The 20,648-nt window shown below is 40.8% G+C and overlaps 1 protein-coding gene across 5 annotated transcripts; it reads left to right on the top strand.

The window, feature by feature from the left end:
* The first annotated feature begins 8,808 nt into the window (after positions 1–8,808).
* Positions 8,809–20,648, top strand: LOC131318393 (pentatricopeptide repeat-containing protein At5g12100, mitochondrial). Of its 5 annotated transcripts, none has more exons than XM_058348102.1 (6): positions 8,809–11,373; positions 11,610–11,769; positions 12,206–12,291; positions 17,709–17,841; positions 18,971–19,026; positions 19,275–20,648. In XM_058348102.1, exon 1 carries the CDS (start codon positions 8,860–8,862, stop codon positions 11,311–11,313), a length of 2,454 nt encoding a protein of 817 aa, XP_058204085.1. In that variant the 5' UTR covers positions 8,809–8,859; the 3' UTR covers positions 11,314–11,373; positions 11,610–11,769; positions 12,206–12,291; positions 17,709–17,841; positions 18,971–19,026; positions 19,275–20,648. The 5 variants fall into 5 exon arrangements, with proteins under 5 accessions (XP_058204085.1, XP_058204083.1, XP_058204084.1 ...); XM_058348100.1 differs by having other exon boundaries at positions 11,610–11,765; XM_058348101.1 differs by lacking the exon at positions 18,971–19,026 and having other exon boundaries at positions 11,610–11,765.

Here is a 20,648-nt window from a genome sequence, read left to right on the forward strand (position 1 = left end):
AAAAAGATATTCTGAAACGGGCTCTTATACTCCTCAAATTCTAATGAACCAAACAAATGATCAGAAATAGTACCAAAGAATACAGGACTGCTTCTGATCGAAATTGCTACTCCCACCCCCCCCCCCGACGCACACCCCCGGTCCCACCTCCCTTTTCCCAGTTTACCCCCCCCTCTCTCTCTCTCTCTCTCTCTCTCTCTTTTCTTTTTTTCCACCGTTTGCTTCTTTTCTTCTTTTTTTTTTCATTTTCTTTCTTTCCGGTTTGAATTTTTTTTTCTTTTTAATAATAGGTTCAAGTCTAATTCTAGGCTTTGTAAAGTAATTGAGAGAAAAAAAAGTTTCAATTAATCATGTTTATCCCACTGTTTTCTTTTTCTTTTTTTTTTGTCCTTTATAGATTAAAAAATATAGTTACGAAAATAAGTATTTCAATTTTCAATCCGTTTGAACCAATGCAAAGATGTTGTTTTTTTGATCATTTCATTCTAAATTGTCGTAATAAATTTTTGGCTCCAAAGCCTTTCAACGAACACCCTAAGAGAGTCCTGAAACTAAATAATGAGTCTTAGGGTGCTCGTTGAAAGGCCGTAAAACAAAAAATTCATTAAGATTACAATTAGTGTTCGGGAATTAATTACGAAATGTATTTTGCAAACGACATACTAATCCATAATACAAATGTTATATTTAGGATTACTTTTTTTTAACTATAGTACAATTTTATAAATTTGTTAACCATTATTTAGCATAGATCCTTTTAACTGATTCAGTAGTATGTTGCTTCAAATCACGTTTATACTCCATAGGATTGCAAATGGATGGTTTCTATTTTTTTTATAACTAAAACGGAAACGTTTTAGGGGCTACTATGTCAATGGGGGCAGCAGAGCCCCCAGGTCCCCCATACTTTTTAATTAATTTTTTTATTTAATTACTTATATCTTATTTATTTAATTTCTATAAATACACCCTTTGTATATTTAAAAATATAATTCAAGAATTAAGTGCTTTAATTTTCAATTCAATTAAATCAGAGCAAAGATGGTTTTTTTATTATTTTATTTTAAATGGTCATAATGAAATTTTTGGTTTAAGGCTTTTCAACAAACTCCCTAAGACTCATTATCTAGTTTTAAGACTCTTTTAGGGTGTCCATTGAAAGGTATTGGAGTCAAAAATTTATTATGACCATTTAGGATGAAATGATCAGAAAAATAACAATTTTGCACCGGTTCAAACGGATTGAAAATTGAAACACTTATTTTCGTAACTATATTTTTTAATCTATAAAGGACAAAAAAAGAAAAAGAAAACAGTGGGATAAACATGATCAATTGAAACACTTTTTTTCTCTCAATTACTTTACAAAGCCTAGAATTAGACTTGAATCTATTATTAAAGTGAGAAAAAAATTCAAACTGGAAAGAAATAAAATGCAATAAAATGAAAAAAAAAACTGGAAAAGAAAAAGAAAAAAAAAGAAGAAGAAAAGAAGCAAACGGTGGAAAAAAAGAAAAGGGAAAGAGAGAGAGGGAGAGGCGGGGGGTAAACTGGGAAAAGGGAGGGGGGAATAGCAGGCCTCTTCTGAGCGAGGGATGTAAAGTGCAATGAAAAGGTCAGACCGTCAGAGGGAGGAATAAACCTGAGGTTGAAGAATTACCCCTAAAAAATAAATAATAAATACCTGAGGTTTCAGCGGAATGGTGTTTTTTTCTTCGGCCGCCGTGGGCGCGTTAGGCCTGCCGGAGTTCTTCCTCGGCATTGCCTTGGTCTTTGCGCCCGGTGCCTCGCGTGGCAGTGGAAGTTTGCCTTGGAGCCCCCCCTCAGTGGACTCCACAGCTCTGGATTGGGTCTCCCGGTCTAGTTCCGGCAACAAATCTTTCGTTTCGTCTGTATTTATTGCTGTGTGATTACATCTATGCTTAATGTTTAATGGTTTGTGCTGGAATCCCGTTTTGGTATCTCTCTGCTTAGTCCTGAACGGGATTTCTAAGCCGACACTTGTGTCGGGCGCTTTTGCAGGGGGTCTTTGAGTCTGTAGCCTGTTATGCTTAATGCAGTACTTGTGTCTCGGATTAGGTAGTTTGCGATGTAATCTTTGCCTTCGGTATGAATTAATGAATTGCTTGATTTCAAAAAAGGTTTTAGCGCAGCAGAGGGAAACTGCTTCTGATTGGAGACTGATACGATTACAAAAGTTTACTGGAATTGATTGAAGAAAAAAAGAAGATAGGGGGTTTTAGGAAGAAAGATAGGGGAATTTGATTGATAACAACTGGGATTCTCAGTCCCTTAAGTTTGATTACAAAATTACTTACCCACTACAATCTCCTCCTCTCTTCTTATACAAGAAAAAACACGCAAAACAACCACGCGATAACAACTTGTAATAACCGACTCCCAAACAAACTACTATGGCCCACTGCCACGTCCTCCATGTGGCTTCAGCTGGCAATGCACTTCTACTTGGCTCGGCTCCATTGATTCAGCAAGACCCATGCTCTCTCATCCATAGCTAGGCACGTATCATTCCCTCCCTCCTGTGAAATGCCTTGTCCCCAAGGCTGAAATTGAGGAAATTTGGCCTGCATTTTGTGATATAACTCCCATGTAGCATCTTCTGGGAATGATTTAGACCACTGAACAAGCACTTGAGTAGCTGGCCTCCCACGATATTTCACCAAACGCCTATCAAGAATGACCACTGGTTGGGGTTCCAAAACACCATCACTGCCCACTGGAGGAAGAGTTGGTTGAGCAACGACACTAGTACCCAGCCTCTTCTTAAGCAAGGAAACATGGAACACTGGGTGAAGTTTGGAATGAGGGGGTAAATTGAGATGATAAGCCACTTGGCCAATCTTTTTAAGTACCTGAAATGGCCCATAGAATCTAGGAGCTAACTTCACATTGGACCTAGCTTGTAGAGAAGTTTGCTTGTATGGTTAGAGCCTAAGGTAAACCCAGTCAACCACTTCTAATACTCTCTCAGTCTTGTGCTTATCAGCTTGTTATTTCATGCGATTCTGGGCCTGAGTAAAATGCTCCTTGAGAAGCCTTAGTGTAACTTCCCTATCCTGACCCCATTGGTCAATGGCTGCTATATTAGAAGACCTAGGAATGTAGTGAATGTGAGAGGGAGGAACCTGTCCATAAACCACTTGGTAAAGGGTTAGGTGAGAGGTAGAATGGTAGTTGGTATTAAACCACCATTCAGCTAGGGATAACCACTGAACCCATGCCTTGGGTCTGTCTCCTGTCATACACTTTAAATAGCATTCCAAACACCTATTCACTACCTTAGTTTGGCCATCAGTTTGAGGGTGATAGGTAGTACTCAGGTTAAGTGTGGTTCCCTACAAACGGAATAGCTTTTGCCAGAAGGAACTAATAAAGACCACATCTCTATCCCATACAATTAAAGTTGGCATCCCATGTAACTTAAACACTGTATCCAAGAATACCCTTGCCACATCTAGTGCTGTGTAGGGATGAGATAGTACCATGAAATGTACGTACTTTGAAAGCCTATCAACAACCACAAGGATGACAAATTTACCTTGGGAAGCTGGCAAACCTTCAACAAAATCCATTGATATGTTAAACCAAACTCTTTCTGGTATTGGCAGGGGTTGTAATAGCCCTGGAGAAGCTACAGTTTCTATCTTGTTCCTCTGACAGACGTCACATGTTGCCACAAAGCTGAATACTTCCTTTTTCATGCCCTTCCAATAAAATGACCTCTTAGCCCTTCTATAAGTCTTTTCCACGCCAGAGTGTCCTCCTTCGGATGTGCCATGCACTTCCTTCATGATTAAGGACCTCAAGTCCTTTTCAGATCCACCACCAACCTACCTTTATATGTGAGAAGGCCATTAGCCCAAGTATAACCCTTATGACTAGTAAGGTCATCCATGAGATCAGCAATGAGTTGTTTGAGGTTCTCATCAGTGTGCCAGGCCTGCTTTAAAACTGTGGGCCAATCTGTTTGCACCACTGTTAAAGTTGCCATGGAACTGTTGGATTCATCCCCCAACCTTGACAGTGCGTTAGCCACCTTGTTGTCATACCCAGCCTTAAACATGATTTCATAGTCATATCCCAATAGCTTGGTCAACCATTTCTGCTGCATTGTAGTAGAAATTTTTTGGTCCAGGAGGTATTTGAGGCTTAAGTGGTCTATTTTTATAATGAAATGCCTTCCCAACAAGTAATGACCCCACTTCTTAACAACATACACAACTGCTAGAAGCTCATTTTCATAAGTTAAGAAACCTAAGTGTTTGAGAGCCAAGGCTTTGCTAATGTAGGCAATGGGGTGACCTTCTTGCATTAAGACTGCCCTTATTCCGACCCCTGAAGCATCACATTCAAGAGTAAATTCCTTGTCATAGTTTGGGAGCGCCAAAACTAGTGTGGTAGCCATTGCTTCCTTGAGGGTTTCAAATGCTGGATCTGCAGTTTCAGTCCATAGAAATGCATCTTTTTTAAGTAAGTTGGTCAAGGGTTGGCATATTTTTCCATAGTTCTGCACAAATCTTCGATAATATCAAGTCAATCCAAGGAACCCTCTTAGTGACTTGAGGTTTATGGGCCTTGGCCAGTTCTTCATAGCCACCACCTTTACTGGATCAGCTGAAACTCCTCTATCAGAAATTTTATGGCCCAAATACTCCAGAGAAGACTGGCCAAATACACACTTAGATCGTTTAGCAAACAATTGATTGTCTTGTAGCAATTCCAAGGTAGTCCTCATGTGACACAGATGATCAGTCCATGACTTACTATAGACGAGTTTGTCATCAAAGAACACCAAAATGAATTTTCTGAGGTAAGGTTTAAAAACTGTATTCATCAAACTCTGAAAAGTGGAAGGAGCATTAGTAAGACCAAAAGGCATGACCAAAAATTCATAATATCCTTCATGGGTTCTGAAAGCAATCTTCTCAACATCCCTAGTGACCACCCTAATTTGATGGTACCCAGATCTCAAGTCAAGTTTAGAAAAAACCTTGGCACCATTCATCCAACAATTCATCTATGATGGGAATGGGAAATTTATCTTTCACAGTAAGTTTATTCAATTCTCTGTAGTCAACACACATTCTCCAAGAGCTATCCTTCTTTCTAACTAGTAGCACAGGTGTTGAGAAACGGTTAACACTAGGTCTGATGACCCCCGCCTCTAACATTTCCTTTACAATCTTTTCTATCTCATTTTTCTGAATGTGGGGATACCTATAAGGTTTAACCTGTGCTAGAGCACTTCCAGGTTTCAGTTGAATCATGTGGTCACAAGGTCTTATGGGGGGTTAGGTGCTTAGGTTCATTAAAGACATCTGAGAATTCAGTTAAAATAAAGTTTAGGTCAGGTGATACCTCCCCTTTTTCTGAGCTGTCCCCCTCCAAGCTATAAAGGTGCACCAAGTAACCTTGCTGAATTTGCCGTAAACTCTTGTCCATTTGCTTCTGACTTGCCTGCTCCACCTTGCTGTGAATGTTACCCACCAATGTAAAGGGTTTATCCTAAAGATTGAACTGCATTTTGAGATTCTTAAAATCCCATAAAATAGGTCCCAAAGTAGATAGCCACTGTACCCCCAATATCATGTCACAATCGCCAATGGTTAACACCCTTGCATCTGTAGTGAAAGACTCTCTCTGCATCTCCCAAACAAACCCTCTACACAGCCCCTTGCTGCACAACCTGGTTCCATTAGCTACAGCTATAGTCAGCTCAGGAGTTGGCTCTACCAATTGCCCAGAAATCTTGGCTACCTTAGGGTTGATGAAGTTGTGGGTACTGCCCGAATCAATGAGAATGGTGACTTCACGTCCCTTGACTGTCCCAGCCACCCTCATAGTTCTAAAGGAGCTACTTCCAAAGAGAGCATGCACTGAGATATGTACTTCTTCCTCCAAAACTGCATCCTCCACCCTCTGTACCTCTTGTCCTGTGTCATCTTCCTCCTCTTCCCCAATAATTAAGTGTAACTGAGTCCTTTGACACCGGTGCTCTTTAACAAACTTTTCATCACAGTTGAAACACAACCCTTTTTCCCTTCTCGCCTCCATTTCCTTTTAGGTGAGACGTTTGATGGGCATGTAGGTTGAGCTACTGGCAGCATTACTAGAGAATGAATTGGCTAGTACCTTAGTTTCGTGGGAGTTGGGGTTGGACATTTTTGGGTCAGAACGTGTAGCAGGGGTTGAATTGGGCTTAGTGTTGGTTAGGCTAGTGGAAGGCCATCCCAGTTGGTTAAGTCTCACAGGTGTTCTTGATTTTTTGGCTATGGGCTCAGTACTCTCTTTTTGCAACCTTGCTAACCCAATGGCTTGAGAAATATTTCCTGCCTGGAACATTTGCACACCTACCCTAATTTCTTCCTTCAAGCCACTAATGAAGCAACTAACAAAAAATTCTTCGGTTAATCCAGTTGTTCGATTGACTGACTCCTCAAAACGCTCTTGATAAGCTTTCATAGTTGAGTTCTGTTGTAGTTTAGTTAATTCACCAATTGCATCTTCAAACACATTAGGGCCAAACCTCATTTGTATTCCATAAGTAAAACCCTTCCAATTCAGTGCTTTCTGAGTTTTTTCAAACCATTGGAACCACTAAATTGCCTTCTCATCGAGATGCTTAATAGCTAATCTCACTTTCTGCTCTTCTTCAATTCAATTAAACTCAAAGAAACGTTCACACTTGCAAAGCCAACCTGATGGATCCTTTTTGAGAAAATGAGGGAAGTCAATTTTGGTATACCTGGTTTGAACGGAGCCGTGGGACGAAGACGCTGATCTCAGGGCGTCAGGTGTTGATTCCGTCGTTGTTTCCTCAGTTTGAGAACCCTTACCGCTCATCTTGTCGATCTTTGTGCTCAGTGTTAACACCAAATCCTTGAGCTGTGTGACTGGCGTGGCTAACTGTGTGACTGAGGTTGCTATCTGCTCATTGGATTCCTTCAACAACTGGCGTATAGCCTCATCCACCCTTTTCGGTTCCTGAGCATGAGTTTCCGCCGTGACTAGTCCGAGAACCTACTGCTCTGATACCACTGATATGATTACGAAAGTTTACTGGAATTGATTGAAGGAAAAAAGAAGAAGATAGGGGGTTTTAGGAAGAAAGGTCAGGGAATTTGATTGATAACAACTGAGATTCTCAGTCCCTTAGATTTGATTAAAAAATTACTTACCCACTACAATCTCTTCCTTTCTTCTTATACAAGAAAAAACACGCAAAACAACCATGAGATAACAACTCACAATAATCGACTCCCTAACAAACTACTATGGCCCACTGCCACGTCCTCCACGTGGCTTCAACTGGCAATGCACTTCTGCTTGGCTAGGCTCCATTGATTCAGCAAGACCCATGCTCTCTCCTCCATAACTAGGCACATATAAGAGACCTTTTTTTTTTGGATCCGCGATCGGAGACCTAAACTCGAATGATTTTTGGCACCCCACGGCCCACGCTTAGACCCTGTTTTCCTATTTCTAAGGAATTAATTTGGGGAAAATGACGGTCAATGATGTGTTTTAATAATTAATACGACATTTTCAGTATTAACAAATGTTTTCAGCATGCCCTTCGTGGGTATTAATTATCAAAAACGCCATGGGCCATCATTTTCCCAGAAAATTTTCAGTGCCGAGTGGATACCACGTGGTGCCGCTTGGCGCATCCGAGCTGTCTATTTCGATTTTGGACGGCTCGGATTTGGAGAGACAAAATGTTTATTTGGTTATTCAAATGTTTGAACGGAATGACCTGACAAATCCTCCGGTGGCACAAATGTTTGACTTTCGTAGCATTCAAACATTGCGACTAAATGAAGAATAAAAACTTATTAGCTTTTCTTATGCCTATTTGGTATTTCTCACAACCTTTTGGTTAGCATTGTATTATTAGGAAATTAGAGGCCGATCCTACTTTTTATCTTCGGGTTTCATCTCAACCTTAAATATTACTCCCTCCGTCCCTTTATTATAGTCCAGTATTTCATTTTGGGCTGTCCCTTAATAAGTGTCCATTTGGTAAAGTTAGTGGGTAAAAGTTAGTACATTGTCTATTTTGTCCCTAAAAGTAGATTCCATTTTGAAAAGTTAGGGAGTAAAAAGTGTAATGATGATGGGTAAGTAGGGAAAGTGGAGGAAAAAGTTGATGTGAAATGTATAATGATGATGTTTTTTTAATAAGTTGGAGTTACGAAGTAGGGCATTTAAAAAGGGACAGAGGGAGTACTGTCAAATTTAGACAGGCTTTGATATGTTGCATGATACTGTATTGTATATCTTTTGCCCTGATGAACCATTTTGATTTGTGAATCATGTGAATTGTTTAAGTGAACCGCATATGTGGCCCGATAGTATTTTTGTCCTAAATAATAGGCCGCGACTATGTCAAATAGTAATAATATGCGTGGGACAAATTTGGGCCCAAGCTTAATTGACGGGCCGGCCTATAAAAACCCCATGTTAAATTAATGGAAAAATGAGAGAAAATTTTGAGTGCCGGGTGAGTACCATGTCATCCGGCCGACGTGGTGCGCGAGCACCACATCCGAGCCGTCCAAAAATGTATTAGACGGTCCAGATTAAAATACTCTCTCTCCTCTCACCACAACTCTCTCTCTCTCCTCTTTCTCTCTCCTTTTTGTTTCTTCAAATCTGAGCCGTCCAAAACTAAAATGGACGACTCAAATGCGCAAGGCAGCACCATGTGGTATACTCTCGGCACTGAAAATTTTCTCTCGGTGCGCGTAGGATGACTGGACATCCGGTCATGAAAAAAAAAACAAAAAACGTTCATAAACCCGTCTGACTACTCTGCAGAGCACAACAGCCGGAAAAATGGCGAACGGCTTCCCCCTGCTGTCCAAAAAACTCCCCGCCAATTCTCTCAACAAACTCCGAAACCCCTTCTGCAAATCCCTCTGCTCCCACCACGTCGAGACCCCGCCAAACCCACCCCAACCCACCGCCGAACCCACCACCGCAGACCCCCACGACCAAACCCACTGCCACCACGAACAGGTCCGTAAGCTCAGAATCCTCCTCCAAAACAACCGCACCGACACCGCCCGCCGCCTCCTCAAATCCCTCCTCCCCTCCTCCTCCCCCTCGGACCTCTTCTCCTCCTTCTCTCTCTCCTCCCCTTCCCTCAAAACCACCTTCTCCAACCTCCTCCTATCCCTCTGCGCCGACTCCAACCTGCCCGACCAAGCCACGGACGTCTACCAGCTAATGAAAAACGACAACGTCTATCTCGACTTGTCTTCTTTGAATGCTTTCCTCGAGTCTTTGGTGCGTTCGGGTCAGTATCAAAAGACCCTCGATTTGTTCAACGAAGTTATTTGTTGTGGGATTAGGGTTGATAAGTTCACATACGGAAAGGCGGTGCAGGCGGCGGTGAAGATGGGGGATTTGGAGAGGGGTATGGGGATTTTGACTGATATGAAGAGGTTGGGAGTTAGGGCTAACGGGTTTGTGTATAATATGTTGATAGGGGGATTGTGTAAGGAGAGGAGGGTGGAGGATGCACGGAAACTGTTCGATGAAATGATTAGGAAGAGGGTGGCGGCGAATAGGGTTACGTATAATACGCTTATCGATGGGTATTGTAAGGCGGGGGATTTGGAGGAGGCGTTTCGGGTGAGGGTGAGGATGAAGGAGGAGAACGTGGAGCCGAGTATTGTTACGTTTAATACGTTGCTGAGTGGGATGTGTAGGGGGAAGAGGATGGAGGAAGTGACGAGAGTGTTGGAGGAGATGAAGAGTTATGGGTTTGCACCGGATGGGTTCACTTATAGTATAATTTTTGATGGGCATTCGAGGTGTGGTAATGTGGAGGCTGCGGTGGATATGTTTGATGAGGTGGTACAGAAGGGTGTTCAGATCAATGGGTATACTTGCAGCATTTTGTTGAATGGGTTGTGCAAGGAAGGGAAAGTGGACAAGGCCGAGGAAATTTTGAGGACGTTGATTGAAAATGGGCTGGTTCCAACGGAGGTGATATACAACACAATTGTGAATGGATATTGTCGTGCTGGTGAAATGGATAAAGCCCTTTCAACCGTAGAGCAGATGGAAATTCATGGGTTGAAGCCAAGCTGCATCACATTCAATATGCTGATTAGTAAGTTTTGTGATTTGGGCAATATGGTTGAGGCTGCGGAGTGGGTTAAGAAGATGGCGGGGAGAGGGGTTGACCCAGATTCGCAGACGTACAACATCCTAATTGACTGTTTTGGAAGGAGTTGCCAATTTGAGAGTTGTTTCCAGATTCTCGAGGAAATGGAAAGTAATGGGGTAAAGCCCAATGTTGTAAGCTATGGTTCCCTTGTGAATCGTTTATGCAAGGACGGTAGGCTTCTTGAAGCTGAAATAACCCTCAGGGATATGATTAATAGAGGGGTTTTGCCAAATGCACAAATATATAACATGCTCATTGATGGTCATTGCACTGCTGGGAAAATGAAAGATGCTTTCAGGTTTTTTGATGAGATGAAAACGTCTGGGATTGTTCCAACAGTTGTGACACACAATTCGCTCATTCACGGACTCTGCAAAAAGGGTAGGTTGGTGGAAGCTGAAGAGTTGGCACTTCAAATTGAGAGCGAAGGTTTAAAACCTGATGTTATCACTTACAACTCACTACTATCAGGGTATTCTCACCTACAGAACACCGAGAAGGCTATGGAGTTGTATGAGAGTATGAAGAATGCAGGCATTAAACCTACATTAAAAACATTTCATCCACTAATTAGTGTGTGCAGCAAAGATGGGGTAGTGTTAATGGAGAAAGTGGTTCAAGAAGTGTTGCAAATGAATTTGACTCCTGATCGACCTATATACAATGAATGTATTCATTGTTACTCCAAGCATGGAGATGTTCAAAAGGTTTTGGCTTTGTACAAGGCGATGGTAGATTGTGGTATTCAGCCTGACAAGATGACTTACAATAGTTTGATCACAGCCCGCTTTAAAGAGGGGAAATTGCAGGAAGTGAAGGTGCTTTTTGATGAAATGAAGGCCAGAGGATTGGTTCCTAAAGCTGATACTTATAGCATTTTGATTAAGGGACATTGCGATCTTAACGATTGCAGCGGGGCATATCTTTTGTATAGAGAAATGCTTGAGAATGGTTTCCTGCCAGACATCAGTAGTTGTAATGAGCTTGTATCTGGCCTTAGAAAGCAAGGAAGGCTGAAAGAGACCCAGCTTATATTGTCAGAAATGAGCATCACTAAAGGAGTAGATAACTGGTGCACAAATGAGGATCTTTCTGCTGTGGCCAAAATGTAGAGGGGAAATGTATCGGGTATGATCCAGCTCAGGGCGTTAAGATATGTTGAAGACTGAGAGGTAATAGTTTGAAAACCTGGGTCGAAGTATTTGTATATCTTGTTAGCCTTTCTGGGTCATTTGATCTTTTAATCTTATCCAATGGAAAGGGTGTTATTATCTATTCAACGTGTCACCTATAGTTGCCTTGCATTTGCACATGTTTATGTTATATAAGCCTGATTTCGTGCTACTGTTAATTTTTCATCATTTTTGGAGAATTCGTGGTCCGTTCTCTCTCTCTCTCTCTCTCTCAGAAGCCATCTAATGATGCAGCAGCTGAGGAAGCATGGCCCCTACTGGCGGTAGACATCACAAGTTTGGCACCGCAAGTACAAAAAGCAACTTGAATCGACATGAACACAATTCATCAGTGCTCGGCCTTCATTGGTCCGCCATGAACGGATGCGCTGGTTGGTTGTCCTTCCCTCCTTATCTCCCTTTGCATCCTCTTTCTCAGAAGTTGCTGATTTAAAATCCCCCTTCATTGGTAGTCCTTCACTCCTCCATTCTTTCCTTAGCACTCTCTTTTTTCAAAAAATAAAATAAAATTAGTCTTTGTTTAAAATTTAAAACCCACCGGTTCATTGATGGTCCTTCACTCCTCCGTTCTCTCCCTTTGCGCTCTCTTTTTCAGAAAAAAATCTAGGCTTTTTTGCTAATTTAAAATCTCCCGTTCATTGGTAGTCCTTCACTCCTCCGTTCTCTCCTTGCGCAGTCACTTTTTCAGAATCTATGCACTCCTCAGTTCTTGTGCTTCTATAATACTGAGTTAATCTAGAGAATCTCAGTTAACCCTTGGTTTAGTCACTATTATGTTGCTTAAATTGTGTTATGTGTTTGTTGTGGGTAGATGCACTAACTTGCAACGGGTGGAGCTGTAAAGGAAGGTTTGAAGCAGAATTACTTATATGGCCGTTGACAGTACGGAGGATGGAGGTAATATTTTCATCGCTTTTATGTCCTGCTTTTTGTTATGTTGATTTTGAAATAAGTTGGTTTAAAATGCCGCAATTTGCCAAAAGGGTTGCTTCAACAAAGTATTACTGTTGTTACTCACAGATGTGCAGTTAAAGTCAACGATTTGCATTTTGGTTGATTGATTGAAAGATTTTTCCATGATGTTTTGAAAGGGGGGTAGGATGGTTTTCGAGATCCCTTCACCCTTTAATCATCTCATATAATAGGGGTGTTGCGTGATGCAATGGTAGAAGCTCGGGGTGCCTAGTATGAGAACCGGTATTTGAGGTCGAGGGATACCATTTTGTTGGAATATTTTTTTTTTGATAAGTAGGCATTGTGTTAGAATAATGCATAGATTTGTTTTGTATGGAAGTTGTCCTCCTGAAAATGTGCCCTACCACGGGGCAAATTAGTTTGCTCTACAAATGCTTGCTCATCATAGATTACTTGCATTATTCCCGTTCTATTCATGGGAATAGAACCATATGTTATCAATTAACAACATTGTAAATTTATGAGGTGAATAGAACTAAACCAAATTAACCTTCTGTTTACGCCAGAAGTGGGTTCCTTTGAGTTTTCCAAGATCCGAAGGAGGAGGATTGGTAGTGATGTGTGAGAGTTCTATGCACGGGAAGACATAGAGTGATAGAAATATTTGTTAGCTATTGACAGAGAATATAATCAATAGTGGGAGTAAAAGTGGGTTCTTTCGTTTGCAAGATCCATGAGAGGAGGATTGGGAGTGATGTGTAAGAGTTGAAGGGAAAATAGTACTCCCTCCGTCCCTTTTTTTGTGTCCAGTATTCCATTTTGGGCTGTCCTTTAATAAGTGTCCATTTTGTAAAGTTAGGGGGGTAAAAGTTGGTGTATTGTCTATTTTGTTCCTAAAAATAGATTTTATTTTGAAAAGTTAGTGAGTAAAAGTGTAATGATGATGGGTAAGTAGGAAAAGTGGAGGAAAAAGTTGATGTGAAAGGTGTAATGATAATGTCTTTTTAATAAGTTGGAGTTACGAAGCAGGACACTTAAAAAGGGACGGAGGGAGTAGGTTTTTAAGGGAAAATAGTGGCGTTTTTAACTTTCTTAGATATCTCTGTCTTTTTTGTGTTAGTGGGATAAAAAAAAAGGCAGAACAAATAGGAGAGCAGATTGTGTGAGAGAGAGAGTGATGCCACGTAGGAAAGAGAACTAAACGTTGAGTGAGGATTGAGGATTTGGAATTTGGAGTTGAGAGCTTAGTATTTTATATAGAATATGCACCATTAGTTATTATGTGTGGATATGCTGTTAAAACCCAATTATGTGGAACAACTTTTTACTTCTGTTTAATGGTTTCGTCATTTCAAAAAGAACTAAGCAGATTTTATAGGGCCTGCAAATGAAAATTCTAAAGAAAAAAGCCTTATAGGCAAGTGTTTTGAAGCCATGGTGTAGCCAGAAAATACTCGTTTTAGTTGCTGAATAAGTGACCCGAATATAAGAAACTACTTTGTTGAAGCCAGTGTTGTTTTTATTTGTTTCCAACAAATGTCAACGGTTCAACTAGTTGACCACTCACAGGAGGGCAGGGGTAATGGTTGTTTTAGCTGGAACTCAATGTTGTTCACAACAGATAGCAAGGTGATTGTATTGAAAGCATCCATTTATTAAGTAGATGGATTTCGATTTACTTTGCCGTAGTTAGCATTAGGGAAAAAACCCGAAATGGTTCCTGTAGTTAAGTGTTTGTGTCAACTTGGTTCCTGTAGTTTTAATTGGCTCGATTTACACTCTGTACTTTCCATTTTGTTCCAACTTGGTCCAATTACTAACTACCGTTAGCCTTTTTAACGTCAAACGCAAATGGTTCCCTTTTCTGGGATTAAAACAGTAATTTTTTCATTTCCCTCTTGCTCTAATATCCTAATATACATCTGAACAAAAAATATAGCTCATTCTTCCATTCCTAACTTAATCAATAGTATTAAGTTTGGATTTCGGATTTTGGTAATGAGCAAAATTTGGTTATAGTTTTCTACAAAAAAAAATTGCCTTCAAATTCAGCATTTTCATGATCAGCTATGAGGCAACATAATCACTAGTATAAATACTAAGATTCCTTATTTCTCTGCAGACCCATTTGTGGGCACACGCCCCGGAAATTTTCGTTTGTATTTTGAAAATCGGTTGCGCCCCTTTTGGAAAAGCGCGACGAAACGCTTCGATTCAGAGTCACCACTCGGATTTTAGCGGTGAAATACCCAAGGAACCGAGCTTGAAACGTTTTGCTGCGTTATTTGATTTGAAAAAGGCTTATAGACCGGTCCGTCGTCACCTTCGATATTTGAGGTTCGGAAGCCAGGTTACGAGAGGGGAAGGGTTTTATGGCACCCCTCTCGCCCAATCCCGAGATCGGTCTCTACTCGGGCATTTTATAAAACATTTGCATTTTTCTCTCATTAATCATTTTTTAGCCAATTAGGGCGGGGGAGCAGTTTAAAGGGGATTTAAAACTGTAACAAGTTGCATTTATGAGATAATGTGATGGATGATTGATCTAAACAAATGTAATAGATTGAGAACAAGCACCTGTGAGCGTTTTACATAAACTGGAACACAACGTCCTAGAATGGGGCACTCAAGAGGAAACTGCATGCACTGGCCAGGCCGCTGCATGCAGAGACTACTTGCGTGCGCCACCGGTATACTGGCGTGTGCCGGTGAATCTAAACTCACAGCTCCTATTTCTCAACCTTCTAGGCTCTGGAAGGACCAGTGCACACCCAGGACAAACCACGCAGTTAATATGGCGGAATAAATACAGTTGCAAACAACAGAGATGATTTTTGGAGCAATGAAATGAATAGGACACCCCATAAACAGTGTGGGGAATATAAACAATGACCAAGGCTTAGTTGTCATGCAAGGGCCAGCCACTGGGTCCATTGAAACTGTCGTACGCCAGTCCATAGACCTCGTACGCCAGTTACATTACTTGGTCAGTGCTTGGTTTTACATGATCTGGGCTCTGGAACATGACCAGAAGGATCCCAGAGGCCTTGAAATATAAATAGCAGATAAGAAGCTACACAGTTCTAAGACACAGAAAGCAATAAACTGGTTCTTATCTTGCTGAAAAGGTGATAAAGTAAAATGAAAGCAGAAATATGGATGATCAATGATCCCCGCGCCAGTGGTGCACGTACAGCCATAACTGGCGCACGGCTTATGATTACTGGCACGCGCCACTTATCTTCAAACACGATCATTGAATACCAGCCTTGACCCTGCTGGCACCCCTCAGGGGTCAGGACAGGTTACAGGACAAAAGATGGTATACCTTTTTTTATTGGTCTTTGATGGAAGGTTGGAGCTTTGAACTTGAAGTTTGAAGGATGGATGATGAGTACGGGGGTGTGATGAGTGTATGAAAGAGGGTTGGTTCTCTCTTTCAACTAATGGGAGAAGAGAGAATGCAAGAAGAAGGAGAGAGAAGGCTTGAATACTCTTTAAGAGTCTTAACCTTGTGAACCCCTTGCATATAAATGCAAGGGGGGTATTTATAGCCCAGGAATGGACTGCAGAAAGGTTGATCAGCTGGGGTTAAGGGTTGGTTAGGTTAAGGAAAGGAGTCTCCATGCATTAAATGCATGGGACTTGGCTTGAAAGGTGGTGTAGGAGAGATGGGGAGCCGGCTGCGCGTTTATAATCATCAGGGGACCCTAGCCTACGTCAGGGTGGCCACAAAAGTCTTGAGCACGTGGTTGAATAGTGATGATTTGACCGGGTTTGACTGGCGTACGCCGAAACTGTACCTGCGTGCGCCGGTGAGAACTGAGTCAACGGTCGATGACTGACACGTGGCAGTTGACCGGCGCACGCCAGGGAAGTACTGGTGTAAGCAAGTATGGTTTTGCTGAGGCCTTTTGGTTCTGGCTTTGAAGGGTCTGGGCAGGGCTTGACAAAGGTTTTGAGTGAGGTTCAGGACGCTCAAAGCTCAAACACATCATTAGCCTCAGGGTGTTCTTGACCGTAATCATCATCGGGGAATCAAAAGATCGTAAATAAGCTGGTTTGGACAGTCCAAAATAGGGTGTCTACACCATTCTTTTGAACTTAACTTAAATCTGAAAATTGTCCTTATTTGATTTTTCTCGCATTTGTTAGTGTTGTGCCAAACTTTTGTGGGTTATTGATTCGCCTCGACGAGAGGAATCGGAAAAATAATTTTTTTTTACTTTTACCCAAGTATTTTGAGAAATAACCATTTTTTAGCAAAAAAAAATAAAATTTCGACGCTAAAAAGTGGTTATTTCTCAAAATACTTGGGTAAAAAGTAAAAAAAAAATTTATTTTTCCGATTCCTCTCGTCGAGACGAACTAATAACCCATAATAGTTTGGCGCAAAACTAACAAATACGAAAACAATTCAAATAAGGACAAAAATTCAAGATTTAAGTTTAGTTCAAAAGAACGCAACCTCAAATGCATATAAAACCATGTCCAAAAGTCACAACATGATACAGGTCCAAAAGTCACTACATGATAAAGAAACCATATCGAAAAGTCAAAATATTACATAAACTCAGTTCCAAATTTAGCAAGTCATAACCTAATACATAGACATAACAAACCACTCAGCTAGGTTACATTAAACCTAACTTAAACAACACAAGTGGTTACAAAAAATAGTGCCCTGTCATTCCATTCATTTTCCTACACTTGGCCCATGCACTGATTCCTAACTTGGAATATTGAAGTTTGAGTAGTTCCACAAAGGGAAATGAGATAATTACTGTTTTAACCCCAAAAAAGGGGTCAATTCGCGTTTGGTGTTAAAAAGGCTAACGGTAGTTAGTAATTGGACCAAGTTGAAACAAAAGGGAAAGTACAGAGTGTAAATCGAGCCAATTAAAACTGCAAGGACCAAGTTGACACAAACACTTAACTACAGGGACCATTTCGGTTTTTTCCCCTTAGCATTATTAGTATTTGCTTGCTAGCTATTTTTCCTTTCTCTTTTTAGGTTTTGGCTTGATCCAGCGCAAAGGGTGTTACTATCTATTTACTAATGGATCACCTGTTGTTTTGCTTTTATGCATGCCATCAATGATGTCCTATAATGACAAGTTCATTCACAAAGTAAAAAAGAATGCTGCTCTAACTTGCCAATGGTCAAAGAAAATATTCCTGGAACGGTTAATTCCTAGAATGGGTTATTCCGTGGTACATTCAAAGAAACTGTTAAATGTGCACTATCTTTGATTTTCTGATTTGAATTGTGCTCGTCCATGAGGTCTCTCTTAATCTCGGGTAGATGCCTCCGCCTTTGTGCTTCTGTAATACCGAGTAATTGGGAGGATGTCTCACTCAAGTCTCAACGCACATTATTTTCTTTGATTCTCATGCAGGTTGTGGTTTTTGAGGACAAATGTGATCGTTCTTTCATGTGAGCAAGTTCTAATGGAAGACTTGAAGAGGAATCACTTGTCTAGCTGCATACCTATATTTTGGAAGCCTCTTTCTGCTTTAGTGAGAATGGAGGTACTAACTTGGTCCGGCTTTTCCTTCATCATAATTACAGAGCCGGTTTAAATTGCTATTGTAAATTTACCCGGAAAAACAGAGCAAGTTTGTTTCAACAACCTAATACCTAATCTGCTAAACAGATTGGTCAGTGCCCCTTGGTATTGACTAACGATTGCTTATTGATTTGGTTTAGAAATTGGCTATGCAAGTATTGCTCATTATTTTGCTTCTCTCCCCCCTCTGCGGAGTTTAATGGTATTAACTCTGTGTGAATCGGACGTTGTCAAGTACTTTATTTTTATACAATTGAAGTCACTCGATGTGGATTAGATTGTTTGGTATTATGTGAAGCTTATTTTAATTGGTTGACTTGGGAGGAATAATATTGTGCTGTTTTGGGTGGTTCTAAAATAGAACACGCCAGCAAGTTGTATTCAGGAGTTTCTACATTTGTTTTCTCCCCCCTTAACCCCTTTCTGTTGCTGAAATGGGATGCGGCCTATGTAAAGCTTAATTTCTAGTGTCATTGGCTTGGCTCGGTTGAGTTGTTGGTGTTTGGTATTAATTGGATTCAGCTATATTGAAATCACCCGAATACTGTATGGTTGGATTTTGTTTGGAGTGCTTTTAGGCACGGGTCATTTTCTAGTCAATTACCGAACAAATGGTCTTAAACTTTAAATTGCTATGATAAACTTACCAGGAAAAAAAAAGATATTCAATTTTACTGATATATGTGCTACTGATTAGTATGGAATGTTATTCTTGATAGCGGTGATGAAATTTATAATGTATATTTTTGCACTTAATCTGGCCACCAATGCATCGGTCTAGTAATTATAGAGCACTTGCATGGAGAAGTCGTAACGCCTGCCTATATACATTCCATACTTTTCTACAAACTTGTGTTCTTAGGGCTTAGAGGTTTTGCTATATTCTAGAGTTCAAAAGTGTAAAAAGTACACTGAAGCGGAAAAGGCAGGAGTTTCTTTTTTTAAGCTATCAATGCAAAAGACAACGCAAGTAACTTTAAGAAATCAGCATTGAAATTCATAGAACTGCCATGTTGGCTTTGACTCTTCCTTAGATCATTTCTTGCATTCATGCATCTCTGATTACCAGAGAATGGATTATTTTTGTGCAGTGTAACTGATTCATTGAAAACTACGGGATCTACTATTTCTCAAACTATTTGGCAAGGTAGGTCATCCTTTCGTTGTAGGATCCGCTCAGTAGTTTTCCTGTTTAACCCCTTTCGCTACTATTTCCATCCCAAAGACAAGGACTATGGAAGTTTTCCAAAATTTGTGCCCATCGATGCCTGATTTATCCAGTACTTCTTGTATTTTCTGAACCCGAAAGGGATTGGAGCCCGAAGGAGCCAATTGATAAAGGGCCAGGAATGTCGACTATGTTAATGTAATATGCCAACTTTTGATTTTCTCCAGATTGTGCTGCAGTTGGGAGAGTTCTAAAGGCGGGGAATTGTGTTGCAAGGGCCAATGAAATGGAAACCTGGGAGTGGGGGAACAATTCTATTTTGGCTAGACAAGTGGCCAACTGACTGCCCTCTCTTGGAGTTTGCTGGAGGTGGTGTTCCAACTTGTACATGTGGTTCATGAAAAGCTGGTTTGTGATTGCAGGATGACGAACCATGGATGGGATTTGGCCCAACTTGATGCTGTTCTTCCTTATCAACCTAAGGAGTCTATGGAACTACAATGTAAGTGTGATCTGGAGAAATTACTTTAATTGCTTAACTGACTGCTCCCAGCTAGTGTAAGGAAGGAATATTGGTTAACCGTGATGGAGGTGAGAGAAATTACTTAAAGTGCTCAGTTGAGGGCCTCCAGTGATGGAGGAGGTGTTTACCCTGGCCCGCTCGTAATCTCAAGTTACTTAAGAGCCACCAAAAGTTTAGGAGGCATATTGGTTAACCGTGAACATGATTCAAATTTCTTTTGATTTCCTTTGAGAAGATTGATAGACCTGGAGTTTGGGAATGTTTGAGTGGACCAATATTATGGGTAATGCTTTGTTAATTTGGATCTGGAGAAATAAGATTGGGAATGACTCTTCCCCCAGCGCTCAAGCTCGCAAAGGCTGGTTGGTCTTTTGTTTCTTCTTCCTCTTCTAGTGTCTTGTATTTTGATTCTTGTGGTTATTCACTCTGGCCTCTGTATCTTGGGCACATTTCAGGTACTTTACTGTTTAGGTATGCAGTGTTATATGCAATATCATTGAGAATTTGAGAGGACTGTCATGGATGAACTCATGGAGCAATTTCACAAGTATCTGAGTTCATCTACCAAGGCAATAATAGTGCTAGGGATGCCGCAATGGTGTACCACTCACCCACGTGTGGTGGGTGCAAGTCCAGTGCCTTGCAGTCCTTCATGCTGCTCATTCACTGGTGTGGTGGGTCTACGCCGTGAACGATTATGGGATCCACCGAACTAGTAAGTGTGCTTTAGTTCTATTGCGGTGTAGAGTTGCGGTTTTATTGACAATCTTCCCTCGTGCCCACACTGATGGCCTTGCTGGAAATTGTGACTACCATGGGAAGGATAAGTAGTTGTGTGACAATGTTTTGCAACTGAAAATTGATAATACTGGTAGCACCTAGCCCTCATTTCAAGCTTGTGACTGCCTATCTCTCTGTTTTTTTGTTTTTTTGGAAGTCCGAGGGAAATTGTTGTTGAAATACCAGGGGCGGCAGCTCTACATGGTTTTCAGGGGTTCAAGCGAACCCTCAAAATTCAAAAAATGCACTAAAAATTTTGTATTTCTTTTTTATATAATTATATTTTTCTTCAATATTA

The sequence above is a fragment of the Rhododendron vialii genome, chromosome 3a (assembly GCF_030253575.1).
Source record: "Rhododendron vialii isolate Sample 1 chromosome 3a, ASM3025357v1".
NCBI lineage: Eukaryota > Viridiplantae > Streptophyta > Magnoliopsida > Ericales > Ericaceae > Rhododendron > Rhododendron vialii.

Bases quoted from the DNA above. Each gene is read 5' to 3' on its own strand.
- LOC131318393 (XM_058348102.1), top strand. From the start codon at position 8,860: ATGGCGAACGGCTTCCCCCTGCTGTCCAAAAAACTCCCCGCCAATTCT.